Source organism: Equus quagga, chromosome 9 (genome assembly GCF_021613505.1).
Source record: "Equus quagga isolate Etosha38 chromosome 9, UCLA_HA_Equagga_1.0, whole genome shotgun sequence".
In the NCBI taxonomy this organism is placed as follows: Eukaryota; Metazoa; Chordata; class Mammalia; order Perissodactyla; family Equidae; genus Equus; species Equus quagga.
The window spans coordinates 66,829,261-66,850,977 of record NC_060275.1 but is presented as its reverse complement, the minus strand read 5'-3'; the positions used below and the strand labels follow the sequence as shown (position 1 = coordinate 66,850,977).

General features: G+C 55.7%; 1 protein-coding gene across 4 annotated transcripts in view; it reads left to right on the top strand.

The window, feature by feature from the left end:
- Positions 1–21,717, top strand: part of ELL (elongation factor for RNA polymerase II) — a 72,258-nt gene that overhangs the window by 41,418 nt on the left and 9,123 nt on the right. For 3 of the 4 annotated variants that reach the window (XM_046672068.1, XM_046672070.1, XM_046672069.1), the window contains 5 exons: positions 3,203–3,250; positions 9,831–9,952; positions 10,300–10,463; positions 13,110–13,375; positions 16,627–16,751. In XM_046672068.1, the coding sequence (XP_046528024.1) occupies positions 3,203–3,250; positions 9,831–9,952; positions 10,300–10,463; positions 13,110–13,375; positions 16,627–16,751 (725 nt within the window). The remainder of the gene's footprint in view (positions 1–3,202; positions 3,251–9,830; positions 9,953–10,299; positions 10,464–13,109; positions 13,376–16,626; positions 16,752–21,717) is intronic. The other variant, XM_046672071.1, reaches the window with a different exon arrangement.

Sequence of the window (21,717 nt, the reverse complement as noted above, 5' to 3'; positions counted from 1 at the left end):
GGCTGGTGGGACTTACACGGTTCTTGTCTTGGTGCCTGTTTTTGTTAATGGCTGTAGACAGGTGGCCTGTGGGGAGTTACCCACGTGTGTACAAGTGAATCGCTCTGTTGTTGACAAGAAGGACGTAGTCCTTCTGCTGGAGGGAAGAGACACCATGAGAACCCAGGTGGCTGGAAGCCTAGTTCTATGATGACAGCCAGGCTGCATGGGGACATGCACTTGAGGCCAGCTCTCCCAGCATCATGTAGAAAAATCTGGGCTTTTAGCCCCTTGGCCTACTTGTCCAGTGTATAAAGTCTCATTCTCAGTGCCCTGGGGGGATGAGTGACATTGCAAGAAAGAATCTTTCAGGTAACGTGCTTGGCAGTTACCAAGCCAATTAAATGCTTCACTAGGTGGCCCACAGGGAGCGTGTGGTCCAGAGGGTGGGCAGCCCAGCACACCAGTGTGTGTGGGTGCTGCTTGTTGTCAGTCAGGCGCCACTGGGGCTGCTCTGGTGTGGATTTTCTTCTGGAGTGGTGCACCCCTCCCAGTTCTTCTCCCTCGTTACCCTAAATGGGCTCTCACGTCCTCACCATTGTCATGGCCCCTGTCCCCAAGCCCCTGGAGGATACAGGCCTTGCCATGTGTGGATGGCAGACACACACGATGCTGGAGTTAGCCCGGGCTGACCTCTGCTTGGAGGTCTGGGCAGGGAGACCTGGGGGCACAAGAGCCAAGCCCTGTGTGCTCTCTCCTCTCGGCTTTGCACCTGCTGTTCCCTCCGCTGGCAGCACCCCACCTTCCTTGTGTGGATGATCAGGTGATGTCAATAGAGACCTTATAAATGATGCCAGGCAGGGGTGCTTGGCAACCTAGCATTGCCTTTGTTATGGTGTTCTTGTGCCTGCTACTGTGTCCCTTCCACCCACTTTATGTCACTCACACATGGTTGACAGACAGGAACCTCTCTCCTGGTTTTTCAGGAATCCTGTGTGTGTTCAGGTGATATTGCTCAAAGCCAGGTATTCAGAAAAGGTCTTCTGTGACCCTGAGGGCAGATCACAACCTTGCAGCAGGATTGTTTCCAGCCCGTGGGACTTAGCATTTTAGGTGTGCAGCTGTGAGTGTTAACATTCCACCCAGGAAGTTCTCTAGAGCTCGGTAGCCACTCCCTGCGCCCACCCCGGCCCCAGGCACACACTGATCTCCTTTCTGGCTCTGGAGTTTTGCTTTTTCTGGAAACTTACATAAGTGGAATCACATAACACGTGGTGTCACATTTTGGGCTCCTCTCCCTTAGCCAGCAGCTTCGAGGTTTGTCCATGTTGTGTCCATCAGGAGTTTGTTTCTTTTTATTTCTCGGTAGTATTGTGTTGTTTCTCTGTCCACCAGTTGATGGGCATTTGGGTAGTTGCTCCTTTTTGAATGCTAAGAGTAACTCTGCTCTACACATTTGTGTGTAAGTTCTTGTGTAGATGCAGGTTTTCATTTCTCTTGGGTCTATCCCTAGGAGTGGAATTGCTGGGTCATTTGATAACTCTGTGTTTAACCTTTTAAGAAACCGCCAGACTGTTTTCCACAACGATACACTCCCACCGTCGAGGGATGAGGTTCTGGGGTATTGTCAGTCTCTCTTATTTTAACTGTTCTGAGAGGTGTGCAGTGTCTCCCCATGCAGTTTGCACTTCACTGAGGAGTGATGGTGCTGAGCAGCTTCTCGCCTGTCCCTTGGCCACCTGCAGGTCTCCTTTCTCATCTCTGTAACCCGATTCCAAGTAAAGGCCGCTTAAACATTGTCTCCAAGGGCCCAGCCAGGCCGAGTCCCTGACTGGTGCTGCGCTGCACGTTCTCTGAATAGCAGCCCAGATGCTGCTCAGGTTGTGGTCTGTGGGATGGGCCAGCTGGTCCTGAGCCTGTCCCCATCTCAGCAACACGATGGCCCTTGTGCCTGCAGGGGCTGGTTCCCAGTCCTGGAGGAGGACCAGGGGCTGGAGGACATCACCTGTCTGCTGGCCTGGTGGTAGGGGGTGCTGTGCTTTGGAAGTGTGGGTGGTTTCTGGGGTGTCACAGCCCAGGGCGTAAGTGCTGGTGCTCAGTGTGACCTCTCAGGTCTGTTCCAGATGGTAGAGTTTTGTGAGATTCTTGGCAGAAGGGGGCTCCTGATAAGCAAAGGTGTGTGGCCTGCATGGTCCAAGTTGGCTGAGCTGTGTCTTCCGCACATACCCACAGCCCTGATGGGCCCACGGGCACCAAGAGGCCAGCTTGCCCCGTGGTTGGTTCTCCCCATGCGATGGAGCCACTCCACCTACCCAGGGCTGTGGTCGGCCTGACATTCTGGGTGGGGAGCACGTCGGTAGCCACTGCAGACACCCCGGGAGGGGCATGTGGCAGCCAGGCAGGAGAGCCTCCCCTTGCTCCAGGTGAGGCCAGAGTGGAGGCCTGAGTGGTGGACTCCAATGGAGGTGGGAGGGCCTGGATCCCAGCTGCTGTGAGGAGGAGGCTGGGGGGGGCCAGTAGGTGCAGAGGTGGATTTGGGGGCTGAGGGAGGGGGTCATGGTGACAAACCAAGACCACACCGTGAGGTGGTATCTGCTACACAGAAGGTGGGCGCTCCGGGCCCAAGATGGGTGAGAAAGAGAAGTGTGACCCTCCGTCTGGATCCACATTCTTTCTAAAATTCTGCCAGAAGGCTGATCTCTGAATAGCTGAAGCTTAAAGTATTTTGAGTTTTTTAGTATATTTTTTCTTGTGACATTTGGAAATTCTGCTGCCCTAAGCCCAGTGACAAACTGCTCTGAAGCTGTGACGTGGGAGCTTCTGGGCAGGCGCTGGGCTCTGTCCTGCCAGGGTATTGAGGTGGTGGTGGGGCCTCCTGGCCCATGGTGCTCATCCATCCCACTTCTGTTCGGAGGCGGTGTCTGAGGCACGATAGCCTGGGCTGATGTTGGCTTTGGGAGAACAGTGAGGGCTACCCATTGCCTCTGTCTCTACTCTTGCCTCTCAGGTACCCCCGGCGCCAGCCCTGTGCCATCCAGGGAACTCCTGTTGATCCTTCAAAACCCTGCTCCAGTGACCTTTCCTGTAATTTTCAGACATGTGTGTGTTTTCTCTCACCTCTCCTGAGAACACTGTCCTTATCCTGTTCCTTATGTAACTGGGAAGTAAGTCTTTGGATTTCCAGATATCTTGATTGACATTTTCCCATTTTGCTTTTTTCTAGGATTCTGTTTCGCTGAGACCATCAATTCGATTTCAGGGAAGTCAAGGGGTGAGTTTTTTTTGTCTTAATCATATTTGGAATTGTGGAACTGGTGTCCTCTCTGGCCTATCATGGCTTGCTGAGCACAGCAGCAGGCTGGGGACAGTGTTTTGGCCCCATCTACCTCTGTGTCAGGCCAGGTCCTGTGCCAAGCGCAGGTCTGCCTCTGGATGCCCCCAGGCTCGTCCCATGGCTGGGGCCGCACCAACAGGCTGTCTGTGGGCTGAGGGCAGCTCTCCTGTCCAGTGGCCCCTCAGAGTCCATCCCTTCCTTCCCGTGGCCAATGCACACCTGAGCCCCAGGCCCCCAAACTCCATTCTGACCTGATCTCTGCGCTGATTTGGAACTCTGGCCCCAGAGCCCAAGTGGGCCTCGAGCTGTGGCCTCCCTGGGGTGTGGCATTGGTCTCCCTCTGTGGACCCAGGACGATGGTACTTGGGGGGGTTATAGAAACTCAGCACCTCCAGTTTTTCTGAAGTGTATTTCATTCTAAATGACCATCTTACAGAAAAATTGGGGAATGAAAGAAAGGATGAGTTGTCCATAATCCTTGCTCCCCAGGACTTAAGACCCCTGTGTCCCCCAGCCACTAAACATGCCTTGGAACTCCTACTGATCCTCAGAACCATGCTCCAGTGATCTTTCCTGTAATTTTCAGATGTGTGTGTGTGTTTTCTCTCACCCTTCTTGAGAACACTGTCCATATCCTGTTCCTAGTTTTTATTGCAAGGCTTTTTTATTTTTCTGAAGAGTTGCCATGTGTGTCTAAGTCAGTTTTCACCTGACAGCTGGCTGGCCCCTTCCAGAAGAGGAATTCTGTGGGTTTCATCTCAGCCAGGGTGCTCCAGAGAGACTGAGGTACTTGTGTCTGGATGTGCAGATACAGAGATACTAAGAGATTTGTTGCAATGCATTGGCTCACATGGTTGTGGGGCTAGTGAGTTTGAAATTTGTGGGGCAGGCAGGAGCCACCATCACCATCTGCAAGCAAGCTTCTTCCTCCTCAGGGAAACCTCAGTTTCCCTCTTAAGGCCTTCAGCTGATTGGACGAGGCCCACCCAGACCATTGAGGGTCTCCTCCTTTACTTAAAGTCAGCTGGTCATAGATGTCATGACATCTACAGAACACCTGCACGGTGCACCCAGATTAGTATTCATGGCGTCACGGGGGGCTTTGGCATGTCCAGGGGGACACTGAACCAACCATCACACCAATGCCTGTCAAGGTTGGCGAGCCGCCCCAAAAGGCTGTAGGCCTCCTGCCACCATTGTCTCCTCTGGGATGTCCGCACCTCCATCAGCCCCATCGGGGTCTTGTTACCCTTTTGCCACCTCCCCTTTATCTTCCCTGGGACATTTCCCAGGGGTTGGAGGTCAGTATTGGGGGTGGCGCTGGCCTGGCTTGCTGCCAGACTGGCCTCATGGCGCCCTCTAGGGCCCACAAGCCCTCAGCAGCAGGAAGACAGGGAAGGCAGTGCATAGAAAGGGCCTCATCCGTCAGTGCTTCCTTATCCCATGAGCAACACTTTCTGATCAGCAAGACACCACGCTGCCACTAACAGAAGCCATGGAAGCGTGTGAGCTTCTGGGCTGTGCCGTGTGTCGCCTGAGTTCCTGTGGAAAACCCGAGAGCTACATCCATTCCAGAGTGACGGGTCCCACGACCTTAGTTTTAGGATCGTGCTTTGCCTGCTTTCCTTCCTCCTGGGCTTTCTCATGTGTGGTAGGGATTCTAGAAGGTACCTAAGCACAGAGGCCCTGTGCTTCAGCTCCAGGCAAGACAGGTCACAATTCTTCACCAGGAGGCTCTTCCCTGTGTGAGCCTGTGTGAGGCTGCAGGGGGCTGGGTGGTGAGGGGGCGCTGTTCCTGGTTTGCTGTGTAGGGTCAGACACTAGGTCTGCCCCTGTGACCTCTGGACCTTGTCCCCCTCCTGGGCACTGATGGGGTGCGTCCCCTCCTCCCTGCCAGGTGTGAAGGGCCTGGCCTGGTGCTGGGCATGTGGCAGTCACTATCCTGGCCAGGCCACGTCTGCATGGTCACTCAGACCAGTGACGGGGAGGAGGCAGGTACAGCAGCCCCCACTTTGGTCACTCTGCGGCCTGCTCACAGCCTGGCCTTGTGTTCCTGAGGGGGTGCCCTGCTCTATGTGCTATGTGCTCCACTTACAACATTGGAGATGGAGCAGGAAGCCGGTGGGGTGGGGCAGAGTAGGCTTATTAGGGGCACAGGCTGATTCCATGTTGAGGGCCCCATGTAAGACGATAGGGACCCGCTCCCCAGAGGCCCATGAAGTTGATGGACTAAAGATTGAGACCGCATCCATAGGTTCCTTAGCTTGGGAACCTTGGACAGTTCTCTCTCTACCTCCTTACCCATGAAATGGGGACATTGTCCCCTTTGAGGGCCATGAACGTGCACTCAGCTCCTGGTGCCTGTCCCCTCAGATGTGAGAGTAGTGCAGCTGGCGTAGGATCAGGACATCACTCACCTCCTGGGTGGGGGTCAGATCTGGCCCCGCCTCCTCCTGCCTATGTTGGGAGCGCCATGAGAGCCAGGCCTTGGTGGTGTGCACCAGGCCCTGGTGTTGCCTGGTTCCCTGGAGCAATTCTCTAGCTTTTGCCAGGTTCCCCAGAGAGCCTGGTCCCACCTATAATGTGTTCAGCCTCTAGAGCGTGGTCCGCCAGAGCAGACGCTCACCTGTTTCTTTCCTGTGCACCTGTTTCTGGTGTGTCTCTGCCCTCTCTTGGACTCTGAGCTGGCCGGCCTGGGCCCCTGTGCTGTCAGGGGGTCATTTCTAAGTTGTTAACCCCTGACAGCTGGTGAAGCGTCAGCCTCCGGAGGGGAAAAGAAATCCCCATCCAGCCAGCCACACCCCACAATTCTTTAGTTGATGGAAAATGAAAGAGAAGTAGGGTTGGCATCCAGCCTTGTTCAGGATCTCAGCATTTCCTTGGGCTGCAGTGTGAGCCCGAAGTTCTTTCCAGGACGAGGTTTGGCAGCGCTGGTCACAGGCCTTTGAGCAATGTCTGTCTGGGCGTCTAGGAGCTGAGTAATTAGGGGTGTGACGAGGTTAAGCCACAAGGGTGCTTGTTGCTGTGTTGTTTGTAACAGGGACAATTTGGAAACCATCTAAAATGGAGGTTGTGGAGTCCAGAGCCATCCATGTGCCAAGGTTGAGCAGCCAGAGACCTTGGGACGCCGTGTGCAGGCGGGTGGGGTTGCTGGGCTCTCACTCTTCTGAGTGTCCACTGGAAGGCGAGCACGGCTTTCTGGAGGGAAGTAGGTGCTTAGAAAGTGCCCTGGGTTTGGGTTGAGGAAATGAGGCCTCTGACTGGGTGGAAGAGGCTGCTTTGCTCTTGGAAGTCATGTTCAGCCATACAGTAGTAACTCCCTTTATCCAGAATATATTTTGTTCTGAGGGTTCCCTGGAAAGTGAAAATAATGAGGAAAACGTGCCCTGAAAACCCCTCTGGTCAGAGAGGCTGGTCAATTGGTGCTTGGGTTCCTGTGTGCACCTGTTTCATCTTTTTCCCTGATGGAATATCCAGGGCTCACCCCCACCCCCACTAGGAACTTGGTGTATCCTGTCAGCACTCCCACCTGCACCGACCACACGCAAGGCCCTGTGGATCTAGGGGAGGGGGAAGGGCCCCACGTGGGACAGATTTCAGAGGGAGGAGGTGAAAGGCCTCTGGCAGGGATCTGACCTGCCTGCAGTGGAACCTGCAACCGCTCACAGGCCTCAGGCCTCAGAAGCACTCAGGACCATCCAGGATGGATGGGATGAGCCTGTGTACCGCTCTGGGCCCGTCTGTGCTCACGGACACAGGCTTAGCTTTGTAGCAAACTCCCTGCCCTGTAGTAAGCTGGTGTCAGGGGTGATGTCAGACATTCCCAAACCTGCTGCACTCTGGCCAGCTGAGGGTCACCTGGCAGCCCCCGTGGGGCAGCTGAGACTCGGTCCAGAAGGCACATGCACCAGCCAAGTGGCCACATCCCAGAACACGTGCCAAGCTCTCTGCTGGTGTAGAGAAAGCAGTACATTCCTGGGCCATTCATACCCAGCTGGCTGGTTTCCCTGAGACTGGTAACCATTAATCAGCCTCACTATCCAGCAGTGAAACAGCCCGTTAACCAAGGGATTCCACAGTGGTGGAGTTGCCATGGAGCTTCAGAGGCACTGGGGCTGCAAGAACCTGCCGTGCCAGGCTCCAAGCAAACCTCTCCCCCTGCACCCTCCTACAAATGTCTCCTCCCACCCGCCAGCCATCCTGAAGGACACTGGCCACAAGCATGGTCGCTGCTGCCTGGGCAGGCTCAGGTAGGGCCATCAGTGTCCTGGCAGCATGGGTGGGTCACTGTGTCAGGCCCACTGTGCCTCCATGTGCTCTGCCCTGGTCTCACCACCAGCTCTCTGCTGGGCTGCAGGGGGCGTCCTGGAGCTGTTACAGACAGGCCCCAGCACGCCTGCCCAGGGGCTTCCTGCATCCTTGTGTCCTCAGGCAGTTGTCCTCCTCATCTTGATCCAGTGTGTGCCAGGGCCTGTCACGGCTCTGGCCACATGGCTTCAGAGTTTAGTTTCATGGCTAGAGCTGGGGTGTACCCACCCTGCCTGCCTGCCCAGGTGCGTCGAGTCTGCCTCAGACAGAGCTATACAGGGGCTGGGATGGGTCACACCCAGGGTCCATGAGCACCATGTGCTCAGGCTGGATCTGCCTCCCCTCTTCTCAGGAGTGACAGCCCAGTGCCCTCGAGGAACCAGCGCCCTCGAGGCAGCACTGCCCACTGAGCTGATAGGGAAAGATGCGCCTGTGGAGGCTGGGTCCCCGCAGAGCTGGGATTGGTTAAGGGAGAGGATCAAGGACAGGGTGGAGGAAGAGCCCCCACGGCAGGGTTTCGGTTCCCTGAGAAGCTCCTTTTGATTATGCTCACTTTGTGGTGCATGGGCTTCCTGCTGCATTCCGGCAGCTGTGTCTGTGTGCACCCGGCTGTGAGTGTGAACCCCCAGGTGATCCTCACAGCCTGAGCCTCGACATCTGGGCGATGTGTTTCCAGCTGCTTTATAATTGAGATCAAAAGTCACATCCAAGAAGGGACAAGTGGGCAGCACAGGGTGGCTATGAGTGCTGGATGAGGAGATGCTGCATGTAGGCAGGACAGGGCTCAGCTGCCCAGGGCCACCCACACAGCTCCGGCAGAGGCTGTGGATAGCGTGTGTGCACACATGTGTGTGTGCATGTGTGTTCGTGTATATACATGTGTATACGTGTGTGTGTTTTCCTGCCTGAGGTGAGCCATCGGAGGCAGTCTGGGGTTTGATTTTCCAGATGCTGGGTTGCACAGTGTTTTGGCTGACTTGTGCCTGCTGCTTCCCCTGTAGGTCCGCATACTACCCTGAAGGGCAGGGTGAAGCAGCAGAGTACCCCTGAGCCCCAAGCCATTATGTCCTCAATCTCAGGGACAAGGCCCCGACAGGCTGAGCTGCCTGTGCTCACATGGGACAGCTGGGCAGGGGACAGGGGGATTCGGCCTTGGCCGTGTTCTGTCCGGTGCTGAGGAGGTATGTTGGTATCCTCACATCACTGGAGAGGAAGCGGGACTCTGCATGCTGAGGTGGCGAGGCAGCCTCTCCCTGCCACCACGCTGCCCCTCTTGGTGATCACATGTGCCCCCTGCCTAGCTGTGACAAGCTCCTGCACTCAAACCCAGGGGTTACTTTATTACCCTGGTGACGGAGGGTTCTGGATGCCCTTCCTGTGCCCTGCACAGGGGCTGGCAGCCGGATCGTGGGGTCCTCCCACCCGCCTTCCTCAGCAGCCACCAGACCTTCACCCAGCGTAGGCAGCAGCCAGAGGGTCAGCCTGGAATGCAGTGGCCTTTGGGTGCGACGCTGTCTCGTCTGCACTGAGCCAGGCACCTTGGCTGGGAATAGTGCTGTCTTTCTGTCTGCTGGCCAGGCTGTCCATCAGTTCTCCCGGAGGGCCTGTGGTTTTGCCTAACTGGGCTGCAGTGGCAGCGTCCAAACATACATGCCATGTCTCGATTTGTTGGGGGTGAGTGCTGCCCACCTGAGAGCCCCACGGGCCTTTGCCTATCTTGTTCACGGCCAGTGAGGCGAACGGACACTCAGGCGGAGTCTGTGTGCAGCATGGAGGAGGCGGAGAGGGCATCACTAAGGCAGAACGAGGATCAGGGCATCTTGCTGAGCACAGTTCCTCTTCCAGGGTGTCCCCAGCCAGATGTGCCCCATTTGGTGGGTGGGAAAACCAAGTCACAGCCCAGATCATGGTTGGGTACCTACCTCCAGGCATGTGCTGAGTGCTCTGTGTTCCTCAGACTGTGATGCCATTGCTGCTTAGAAAGCAGGCTTGGGCCCGCTCCCCCTCAGCACCTGAGGACCCTGAGTATAGCTGAGGGCAGGGGATGGGGCCACCCGGGCCGCTGGTCCTGTCACTGCCGGGAAAACAAACAGGTGTTTTAAAGGAGAGTGCTGACACTTTCCCACCAAAGGGTTATGCTGCAGGGATGGGCCAGGGTCCCGAGGTCCCCTCCGTAGCACCTCCCAGTGTTGTCCCCTTCTCCACACAGCACATCTCCATCCCCCAACCCGACTGCCCCACGGAGGCGCGGACCTTCTCCTTCTACCTCTCCAACATCGGCCGCGACAGCCCCCAGGGCAGCTTTGACTGCATCCAGCAGTATGTGTCCAGGTGAGGCCCCATCCTGGCTGCCCCAGGTCTCCTGATGGGCAGACCCTCTGCCCCAGCCCTCTGTGCAGACGTTTGCCCACCGCCTTTGGCCCCGGCAACCCTTTCTCTCCAATGAGCCTCGCTGCCCTTTTCAGTGTGTCCAGGGTGTGGGCAGGTCCTGGCATGTTGCCTCCAGCCCAGGGGCCCACATTCCATTGTTTCTTCCCGGGCAGGATATGCCCTGTGGAAACCATGTTGCCCCAGTCAGCACTGAGCCCCATTTCCCAGCTGGGGGTGGGGGACACAGGCCCCGAGACCGTCCCCAGCATCCGAGTTGTTCATCCCGACTCCTGGCCCTTGTCTTGCAGCCATGGGGATGTCCACCTGGACTGCCTGGGCAGCATCCAGGACAAAGTCACGGTGTGTGCCACTGATGACTCCTACCAGAAAGCGCGGCAGAGCATGGCGCAGGCTGAGGAGGAGACACGGAGCCGTGGTGCCATCGTCATCAAGCCCGGAGGCCGCTACCTGGGTGAGGATGGGGCCTGGGGCTCCACCGTGGAGCTCATGCCTGCCAGGCAGCTGTCAGGGGGGAGCAAGAGGGACTCAGGGCCTGGACTGGAGTCAGGAGTGATGGGTTGACATAAGTGCGGTTCCTGAGCAGAACCAGCAGGATCAGTGTTGGGTCAAGAAGAAAGGTGCTGCTGCGCCAGCCGTGTCGGCTGGGGGCTGTGGTATCTGCTGTCTTCCGAGCCCCAAGGTGGACTAAGGGGCCCCAGAACTCCAGGAATTCTGAATCCGAGGGTCCCTCTCCCAGGGTGCTGCCTCAGGGACCTCTGCCTGTCAGGGACAAATGGGCTCCATGAAGACAAGGCTGCTGTCCGTCTGTCTTCTGGCTGCCACCCCTGCCCTCATCTGCCCAGCTGGCTCCTCTGCAAGGCCCATGTGGCCAGGGGCAAAGTGCAGACAGCGAGATGCACCCCATGGTGGGCGGCCTGCTGCTGTATGACAACCAGGAAGGAAATGTGTGGATTCTCTGCTCAGCGGGAAGCCTCTGGCAGCTCAGCATGTGCTTGGAAACAATTTTGGTGAAGTTGAGACACTGAAAACATTAAAAGTGGAGGGAACAGTACTGTTTATTTAGAAAGCTCCGTCATCCTGCTGCAGTCTTCCCGCTTCCTGGACCCCGACAAGTTTAAGAGTCATCAGAACTCACTGCCGGGGAAGAAGGGCGTCAGGCCTGAGAGGGGTGTGAAACGGCTTCCAGCAAACCAGAACCTTGATGGCTCTTTGGGTTTTTTGTTTTTTAAGAAAAGGTGGGAATGGGGCTGGCCTGGTGGTGCAGCAGTTAAGTTTGCGCACTCTGGGCCTGGGGTTCACTGGTTTGGATCCCAGGCATGGACCTAGCACCGCTTGTCAAACCATGCTGAGGCAGGTGTCCCCCATATAGAGTAGAGGGTGATGGGCACAGATGTTAGTTCAGGGCCAGTCTTCCTTAGCAAAAAGAGGAGGCTTGGCTGCGGATGTTAGCTCAGGGCTAATCCTCCTCAAAAAAAGAAGAAAAAGAAAGAAAAGGCAGGAGGATTTCAAACTCCCCCAAAGCAGCATGTGATTTCACTTGCTTAGCAGTGGCATTGGCTCTGAATGAAACCCCAGACATCAGCGCAGGCATCAGTCGTGCCAGTCAGTGCTGGGTCCCCATGGATGTGGCCGTGTGTGCCCAGGGCCAGGGCCCTGGGCCATGAGCTGCCACTGGGTAGAGAGCCACCTGCCTGAGTCTAAAAATGCTTCTCGCCCTCCTGTTCTCACCTAAAGATGCGACTGTGGATATTCATACACATAATCAGTGTGTGGGTCCTTCGGCCAAACACTTGTTCAGAAATTTGTCTTGTACTACTTTGGGTACAATGAGAGTTTTTGCAGCAATTTAGGTTCTTTTAGAAACACTCATCTACTGGCCTCTGAAGCCGCAGCCATGCATATCGGCTGTCAGGCCTCTTGCCTACCAGCCGGGTCCTCTGGGGATGAAGTCTGACTATAAGGATTATAAAAGCACTTCTTCCTGTGCTAATTTGAGAAATCAGATATCAAGGATAAGAGCAAAAGGAAGTTGTCATGGAGAGAGCTTTTTGGCTGAAGGACTCAAGGCGAGTGCTGACTTTGCTCATGTTCCCAGGTGGTGGACGCCATTCCAGGTGGGGTTAACAACTCCGAGGGGAGGTGCCCTCCCTGGAGAGCAGTGCTGGGGGCTCACCAAGGGGCGGCCCAGGGCTCCAAGCACAGGGACCTCTGCCTGAGGAGTGCCTCCGGCTGCAGCTAGGGAGCTGCTCACACCCCAGGGTCTCCAGAGCAGCTGCTCAAGCTGCCCTGCTGCCTTCGTGCACACCTCCCTTTTCATCAAAGAACACAGTGGATCCCCTGGGGCCAACTTGGTGCCGTGACGTGCAGGCTCTGGAGGCGTCTGTCTCTGGCACTTCAGGAATCCTCCCCCCCTTTTGTTTTTTAAAGATTTTATTTTTTATTTTTCCTTTTTCTCCCAAAGCCCCCCTGGTACATAGTTGTGTACTTTTAGTTGTGGGTCCTTCTAGTTGTGGCATGCAGGATACCGCCTCAGCATGGCTTGATGAATGGTACCATGTCCGCGCCCAGGATTCGAACTGTTGAAACCCTGGGCCGCCGAAGCAGAGCGTGCGAACTTAACCACTGGGCCATGGGGCTGGCCCCTTTTTTAAAAAATATTTTATTTTTTATTAGGAACAACCTCCCCCCCCCCTTTAATGTCAGCCTCCTCCCCATAGTGGTCCGGCATTTTGGGTCCCCAGCATTTAGGCTGCCCGTGATGAAGTCAGTTAAGGCTATAAATGCACTTCTACTTCCTGCAGCTCCCACTTCTGAGACTGGGGGCCCTGCAGGTGTCTAGTGAACTGTGGGTGCTCAGCAGGTGGTATGCTCGGCCACCCAGGGTCCCCATCAAGCAGGCTGTGCTGGATGCAGCTCAAACCATCTTCCCTTGGGCTTGACAGGGGCGTGGGACTGTTAGTCGTCACTTTCCATGTCTCAAGCCTGTGGGCGTCCATGTGTCTGCTTACTTGGGAACTCAGTGTTGTCCAGGTGGTGGAACACCTCAGCCACCCTTTCACCCGCTTTAGTCCCTGATGCCCTGGCTCTCATTTTACAGGCAAGAAGGTTCAGTTTCGGAAACCAGCCCCAGGGGCGACAGATGCCGTGCCCTCCAGGAAGCGGGCCACCCCCATCAACCCGGCAAGTGCCATCAAGAAGAGCAGCGTTAGTGGTGTTAGTGGGGTGTCTCAGAGGCCCTTCCGTGATCGGGTACTACACCTCCTGGCGCTGAGGCCCTACCGGAAGGCTGAGCTGCTGCTGCGGCTGCAGAAGGACGGCCTGACCCAGGCAGACAAGGATGCACTGGATGGCCTCCTCCAGCAGGTGCGTGCTTTCCCAGGGCTTGAGGGTGGGGTCTAGTGGCCTGCAAGTGGCTGCTGTAGACGCTCTGGACAAGAGTGGGTGGGGAGCCTGGTGCTCACTGTCTGGAGGCCCAGGGGTGGGCCCAAGACCTTCCTCCTTTCCATCTGCTAATACGCAGGCACAGCATGGGGATCTAAGACGAGGTTTTTAGAATCAAGTGAAGCCAAGGGCACCCATATGTGAGTTAGTGAGAGCTCAGCCTCGGCGTCAACAGTCAGGTGGGCCCCTGCTGCTCACTGGCTGTAGCTCTGGGAAGGGGCTTCACATCTGGACCCACCGGCTTCCGCCTGTGACTGGGGCCTGACTGCAGCACCTCTCGTGGGCACAAGGGCTAAATGGGAAGCAGAAAAGATGGAGCTGCACGGATGTAGATCTGGGCCGGGGCCCAGCCCCACCCCTAGATAGATGCCTGGGGTCGTGGGATGGTGCCTCCTCCATCCCCCTACCTAGGGAAACTCCTGTGTCCCGTGGGCTGAGGTGCTCGCTGGCCCCTCACGTCACTAGGACCTTGGGGCCTTCCATGTCTGCTCACTAGGTGCCTCCACGCAGATTTGGCCTCTTGGGCTGCCATCCCCCCGTGTGGAGGTTGTGTTGGTGAGGGCTGAGCATCGACGCTTCTCCCAGTGAGCTCAGGAGTTGGCTTGGGGCCTATTAGAAGATAGATATGTGGCTTCATGGCCCAGAAATTTTTTTGGCAAAGAGGCTTGCTAAAGCATCCAGAAAGCTCCAGAACCAGGAATGACATTCCCGGGGGGCTCATTTCCTTGGAAAGTCACACGTGTCAGCCTTGTCCTCAGGAATTCGAGGGAGGTACATGGGAGGCACTTCCCCTGGGCCAGGCACTGCCCAGAGCCTCCCTCTACAGCATGGGGAAACCAAGGCAGGGCTGAGGGAGCTTGACAGAGTTGTCAGACATGAGTCAGGACTGAAGACACGGGTGGGACCCGCACCCACCCCTGGATGTGCCTGCAGCCCGCACTGCTGTCCAGCTGGGCCCTCAGCCCCCCTGTGTGGCATTCTTAGAGATGCCCTCCCTCCTGTCCTTGCTTGCCCTATTTGTGCCCAGAATGAAGATGAAACACATGAGCCCCTCAGACACAGAATGTGAAACTTAGAGCTGACCAAGCACGTGGTTATGCCTTTATTTACCCCTGAGTGGTCTCAGATGTGGCAGGAACACTGGGCTCAGTTCCCTGGAGAGTGAGGGTCCAGGGGTACTGATACAGGTTTTGCCTGGGCTCCCTGCTCTGATTTTTAACCCACTAGATGCTCTTGCTGCTCCCAGCCCTTTCCCAGGACCAGAGAGGCACTGTGCTGGGCTCTGGCTTCTCCGGTCAGCTTGGGTTTGGCAGCCTCCTAGGGGACAGTGCAGCTGGCAGCTGTAGGCAGAGCGTCCTCCCTGTGCCTGCTTTCATTTCTCCCAGGCAGTCCCATCTGCCTCGTGCTTCTGTGTTGACTACCCAACTTGTTCTCCCCGGTGATTGTGGGGGGCGGCAGGACCCCAATAGCTTGGAGAAGGGGAAGGTCTTGGGCTGCGCCTCACCCAGGCTGGTCATTTCTAGCCTCCCCCAGTGACCAGGGACTCTGATGAAACCACAGTCCTCCAAGGCACCTTTTCTCCTCCTTGTGTGAAAACGTGCAAAGCCAAGCATTCAGACATCTGTCCCCGGGCCTGGCTGGGCCTCAGAGACACCCGCAGGCTTGTCCTCCGTGGGTGGGAGTGTTGATGGGTGGGTGGCTCTCCTGGAGAGCGTTTTAGCAAAACATACCAAGAGCCATAAAAATGTTCAGAGCCTTTGACCCACTTCTGGGAAGCTGGCCGAAGAAAACTGTCGCCAGCATGGAAAAGCCTGCACGCAGTGACATCTGTTTATGCTTCAGAGAAACTGTAATCGGCAACAGCGTCCAACAAAGGAGAAGCGTTCGAGTAAATCCCCACATAGCCACTCAGTGGAGTATTACTCATCCATTAGAAAGTGCTCCCTGTGGAGGCTGCTGTGACGTGGAGTCCCCTTAGAACCCAGTGATCGTGAAAACAGTGGCTGCTGTGCCAGCCACACAGCTGCACAAGCAAGTGCTGGACCAGGGTGCTTGGGGAGGCGGGGAGGTGCCGGCTTCAGGGTGGGAGCTGAGCTCCTTCAAGCACCCTGAGGGCAGAGGCTTTTTACATCCATCTTTGCAAACAGTCTTGGAGACAAGCTCAGCCTTTGTTAACCAACAGGAACAGGGCTGGCTGGTCACAGGGAAGGTGGGCTCAGCCTACAGCACCCTTCACCCAGCACCCCCAGCCTCAGCTGACTGCCGTAGGAGCGGCAGCACTGAGATGGGACGTTTTAGGTCGTTGGGGCTGCTGTGACGGAATACCATAGACTACGTGGCTGATAAATGGCAGGTGTTTACTCATCACAGTTCCTGGAGACTGGGAAGTCCAAGATCAAGGCGCCGCCAGATTGGATGTCTAGTGAGACGTCCAATCCTGGTTCATAGGATGGCATCTTTTTGCTGTGTTACCGTGTGGCGAGGGGGTGAGGGAACTCTCTGGAGCCTCTTTTAGAAGGGGACTAATCCTTCTCAAAGGCTCCCCCTCCTAATACACTCATGTTGGGGCTTAAGATGTAACATGAGGGTCCGGCTCCGTGGCCGAGTGGTTGAGTTCGCGCAATCTGCTGCGGTGGCCCAGGGTTCGGATCCTGGGCGCGGACATGGCACCGCTCATCAGGCCACATTGAGGTGGCGGCCCACATCCCACAACTAGAAGGACCTGCAACTAAGACATACAACTGTGTACAGGGGGGCTTTGGGGTGATAAAGCAGAAAAAAAAAAAAAAGATTGGCAACACTTGTTAGCCCAGGTGCCAATCTTTAAAAAAAAAAAAGGATGTAACATGAATTTTGGGATGACAGAAACCTTCAATCTGTAGCAGTAGGAGGCTGTGATGGGGTCTTGGGAATACAGTGGTAGCCCCTCTTTTTGGAGCCAACCTGGCCTCCAGCACCTGTAAGATGTGTGCGTCTGGACCAGCTACCCTGGCTTTTCCCAGGGTCACTGCCCTGGTGTGCAAGGGACCTGGGGGGTGGGGTGCTGTCCTCTTTCTCCTTCCATGTCTCCCTGTGTGCCTCTGTGTCTCTTCTCCCCTCCCCCTATCAAATGCTTTCAGGAACGTCTGCCTCTCCCGGGCTTCCTGCAAGGTGATGCTGGCTCTGTCTTGCAGGTGGCCAACGTGAATGCCAAGGACAGCACATGCACACTGAAGGACTGTGTGTATAAGGACGTGCAGAAGGACTGGCCTGGCTACTCGGAGGGGGACCAGCAGCTACTGAAGCGAATGCTCATCCGGTAACATCGCCTCCCCATCTTCTGTCTCTGGGCGTGTCCCCCACCCCTGGGCCTGGGGCAGACCTCATCCCAAGGACCCTGGGGTGGCCTCATCTGGTCCCGAAGGCCGTGGGGCCTGCGAGCAGGATGAAGGGGTCTGTGGAGACAGGCCATCTTCCCCACTGCCTGGGTGGCCCACTGGGAGTTGGTGGGGTAGAGGGTGTGAACACCAGAATGCTGGGACAGAAGGCCTCAGTCCACCCAGACCACTTGCACTGCTTCTTCCTAGCAAGCTTCTACCCCAGACGGTGCCTCCCTACAGGCTTCTGCTGAAGGCCTCTGCCTTCTTAGAAAGAACTTCTCAAGAATGTGAAGCAGAGAAAAACAAAGCAAAATAAAACTCCCCCCAGACGTGATTAAGCAGCGTTTATTAAACGTGTCCCCTCTCAGATGAATTGTGACCTGAGGTCAGGAGGGGCCTCAGTGGCTCTGGGGAGAAGTGATTAAGTAGGCACCTGGCTCAGGCAAGCAATTAATGATTTCCCTCCCTGCCGATGCCTGCCTGGGGCGTGCCGGCTCTGAAGTGCAGCCTGTTCAGAGCAGGCTGATAGGCTAATTAGTCCTTAAGTGATTTCTCAGGGCCTTGGAGCTATTTATGAAGGTTATTTTTTTAAGTTCAGCTGTTTAAAGCAGTAATTGCATCTGGAAAGTATAGCTAAATTGAGCCACTCAAGCTGAACCTCAAGTTCCTCTTCGTCCCTGTGAGTCCTCACCTGCTGGCCCGAGGTGACTCCTCTGGCTGGCCATTTCTGGGTGTTTGGGGAGGCTGACAGGAGATGGTCTCGGCAGAAGACTCCCCTTCCCCAGTGTCCCCTCCCTGGGGTCTTCTGTTGCCCAGCTAAACATTTCTCAGGTGGGCATGGTCACTTCCTACAGGTGTTTTCATCCATCACACATTTTTTGGCAAAGGTTCCAGTGTTGAAATGATCTACTGCACCCACCCAGGTGTTCTGAGGTGGCGAGGGGCACTCCAGGGGCCTGGAGAGGCTGCTCCCATCCTTCCTCAGCCTCTCACTAAGTGCCCCTTGATCTCAGACCCCAAGTGAGCAGCCCTTGTGCATGTTTGTGTGTGGTGGGGGGTGGGGGAGTGTTAGGAAACAGCGCCTGGGCTGAAGGTTGAGGGGTGTCGGCTGGGTGGTTCCTGGAGCCATGTGCTCGGGAGCTCAGTGCAGTTCCAGGCTCACATTTTCTCCCTTGCGCTCTGCTGAGTGAGCTGCTGGGCTCGTGCAAGCCTGAGGGCACTTGGGCCAGCGCTGTGCCCCTCTTTGTCGGCCTTGCTGGAAACCACTCAGGATGCTGGCAGTACTTCTGCCCTTGGAATCTCCAAGTGGTTGGTGTGCCGAGGTCAGAGTCAACATCCCTGACGCCACACCCACACAGAAGGTCACCCTCAGCGCAGTCTGCACAGCTTTTCTTCTTGTTTTGGTTGCTTCCTCCCTGAAGACAGCCCCATTTAGAGCAGTTCTGGAAGCTGCAGCCTCACGGCAAGAAGGACAAACGGGGCCTTGGGGTGTTGCCATTGTTACAGGGGGGCTTAGGGACCAGTGTCACCCCAGGAGCTGTGCTGCCTCCTTTCCCTCCTCCTAGTTCTAAGCTCCTCCCTGAGTGAAACGCACCCATGCTCCCAGGCTCTGCCGGGCCTGTGGCTTCACTCTGGGCAGACACCCACTCCATTGTCAGCCGAGTTTCTTTTGGTGCTTCCTCAGCACTTCTAGTCCCCACTGTGTAGCTGCTCAGGCCTGGCCCAGCCCAGGCAGTGTCTGTGGGCCTCCTATTGCAGGGTGAGGCCTCAGTGACCATGCCTGGCCCCAGTCCCCCCGACCTGCCCGTGTCCAGGGCCCAGCCTGGACAGCCTGAGCGCAGTCTCCATCCAGCTCACACCCATCTTGCTTTCCCTGGAGTTGGTGGTAACCCTCTTGGCTGCATGGTTGCTCTCTCTGCTCAGTGTCCTTTGTCCTTCACAGCTAACCCTGAGCTCCCCCTGGTTGTCCTACTGACTCCTGTCACTTTGAATGGATGGGTGGGTCCTGCAGGTTCCACGGGAGCTGCTGCCCTCTCTTTCGGGGCCTCTTGTTCCTGGTCTGCGGCTCTGCCCTGGTGCTGACGGGGTGCAGCTCCCATAGTGTCTCTCTGAGGAAAGTGCTTTGGGAGGTCCGCTGGCCACGTCTTGACGCCTGGGCGGCAGTCACACAGACCGGCAGTTGGCCAAGTCTAGACTTGCAGATCCAAAGGAACTTTTCCTCCACGTTGAAGCCTGGCCTCAGGGAAGTCCTGGAGGCTCCCAACCTGGCCTTGTGCGCCTCTGCACTGTCACAGGCTGGCCTGGCGGTGCTCCCGGGGCAGTGCCGCAGCCCGCACGTCTGAGAACTCGCCCCATCCTTCCTGTTCCAGGCAGTCATGAAGAGGCCTTCACTGGCCTCCCTCGCGCTTCCTCTGATGCTGCCACTGGGGGCTGTGCTCCTGGGGCCGCTCACTGTTGACTTCCTGTCGTCATTTCTCTCTCACTCTTTTTTTGTATTTTTGGGAGATTTCTTCAGCTTCTCCCATTGTCTCTTTTTTGCCATTACTTCTAGTTCTCAAGCATCTTTCCTCTTGACTTTTTGTAGCATCGTATTCTTATTCCAATGGGAGTGATGCTGGTTTTAATCTACTCTCTCTAAAGATAGTTTTAAAAAAATAGCAGCTTTATTGAGACCAATTCGTATAACAGAAATCTTTTAAGCCCTCACTCATTTAAAGTGAACAATTTAGTGGTATTTAGTACATTGACAATGTGTACAACCAGCACCTCTATTTACTTCTAGAAGATTCACCCCAAAACAAAACCCCACGTTAGCAGTCAGTCCCCATCCCCTGTCGCTCCAGGTCCTGACAACCACTAATCTGCTGCTGTCTCTATAGATTTGCCTCTCTGGGCGTGTCACATAAATGGGATTGTAGAGTACGTGGCCCTTTGTGTCAGGCTTCTCTCACTCAGCATGATACTGTCAAGATTCATCCACGCTGTAGTACGGGTCAGAGCTCCGTTCCCTTTTATGGCTGGGTAATAGTCCACCATGTGTGTTGGACCACGTTTTGTTTATTCTTTTGTCTGTTGATGGACACCTGGGTTGTTTTCACCTTTTGGCCGTGGTGACTAGTACAAGGATTTGTGTGGCTATAGATTTTCACTTCTTTCCCATACATACCAGGGAGTGGCATTGCTGAGCCACATGGTAATCCTGTGTTTAACTTTGAAGAACTGCCAGACTCTCTTCCTCGGCAGCTGCAGCATTTTACATTCCCACCAGCAGTGCACAAAAGTTCCCGTTTGTCCACATCCTCACCAACACTTGTTGTTTTTCTTTTTTTTCTTCTAGTGGGTATGAGGTGGTATCTCATTGTGGTTTTCATTTGGATTTCCCTAATGACTAATGATGATGAGCATCTTTTCAAGTGCTTATTGGATTTTGTATATCTTCTTTGGAAAAATATCTGTTGAAATCATTGTCTTTCTGGGGATATTAAGGCTGGTGTTTTGTTGTGGATTTAAAGTTTTCATCCCCTTATAGTCTCTCTCCTTTCAAATGCATTTTCCCGTCTGTCTATTTTGGGATCTGACATTGGTTGCCTCGAAGCCCGGGCGCAGCCTTTCAGGACTTGCCTCTGGGCAGCTCAGCTTCCTCAGGAAGTCTGCTGTGCTACTTCCGAAGCTGCCACGGGATTTCTTCTCCTGAGGCTACACCTCTGTCCATCGTGTCTTCCGCGTGTGGCCCGAGCAACTTCCCGGCCACCTGGAGAAGGCCTGTGCTCCTTCACTCCTGGACGTGCTGTGGGCTCCCTTCCCTGCAGCCCCACTGCAGACCAGCACCAGTGCAGGGCTGCAGGGGGACAGCCCTGCAGGTGCCCCTTCTTTGAGGTCCCAGGGCTCCCACCCCCAGGCCTGTGGGGCTCTGCAGCCTGGAACTCGGTTTTCTTGGATCCTCTAAGACAGTCACCAGTTGTACTTCTGCTTTCAGAAATGTTGTCTCTCTCTTTTTCCCTGTCTCTTTCATGCCTTTTAGTGAGGGCTTGAAAGAGAGTGCACGTAAACACCTGTCCTTGATTTTCCATCTGTAGCTGGAAGCACTGGTTGCTGGCATGTGGCTGGACAGTGCACCTGCTCTGCCTTGGGCACTGTGCTGCCCTGGCTAGTGCCTGCATGTTGTGGGCACTCCTCCCATGACTCTCCTTGCGCTTCAGGCCACCGTGGAGGGGAGAGCATCAGTGGTCTGGAGTACAGCCACTGGTCAGGGAGGTGGCCTCTGCTTGTTGCTGGTTAGAGCAGTGGAGATATGGCCCCAGACCTCAGCCTTCCTGCAGGGTGGGGAGGGCCCTTGGCAGCATGCCAATGTGGGGCCAGCTGCCTGGGCTCCCATGACACTTGCAGCCTCAGGGAATATGAGAGGCAAATTGGAGAGGGACCCCAAGCCGGGGTCACTATCAGGGCCTCTGTTTGCCCAGGGGTTAGGGAGTCTCTTCCCTCATCTCTGGCTGCATTGTTATGCTCGGGTTCAAGCGGGCCTCAGGTGGGAGGGCAGGGGCTACCCCTGCCATCCTCAAGGAGGTGCTGTGGCCTGGACTTCCAGGAAGGCAGGTGCTGAATCCTGGAGGACTTCCTGACACAGGCCAGGTCATCTCAGTCCTTTTCTACATTCTCTAAAGTTTCTGAAAGGAGCATTATTGTTGGGATGAACAGTGTTTTTGAAAGGAGGGGCCAGCACCCCACTGTCTCTCATTTGCCTAGGGAAACAACATGGACCTTGAGTCTCTGGTCAGTTTTACATGGGTCCATGGTAACGGGGGTCTAGATGAGTGTGGTGGTCCTGCCAGCAGTGAGGCTGCGGCCACAGGGCAGCTGTGACTGAACCTGGGGTGGGATGTGCTCAGGCTGCTCTCTGCCCACCAG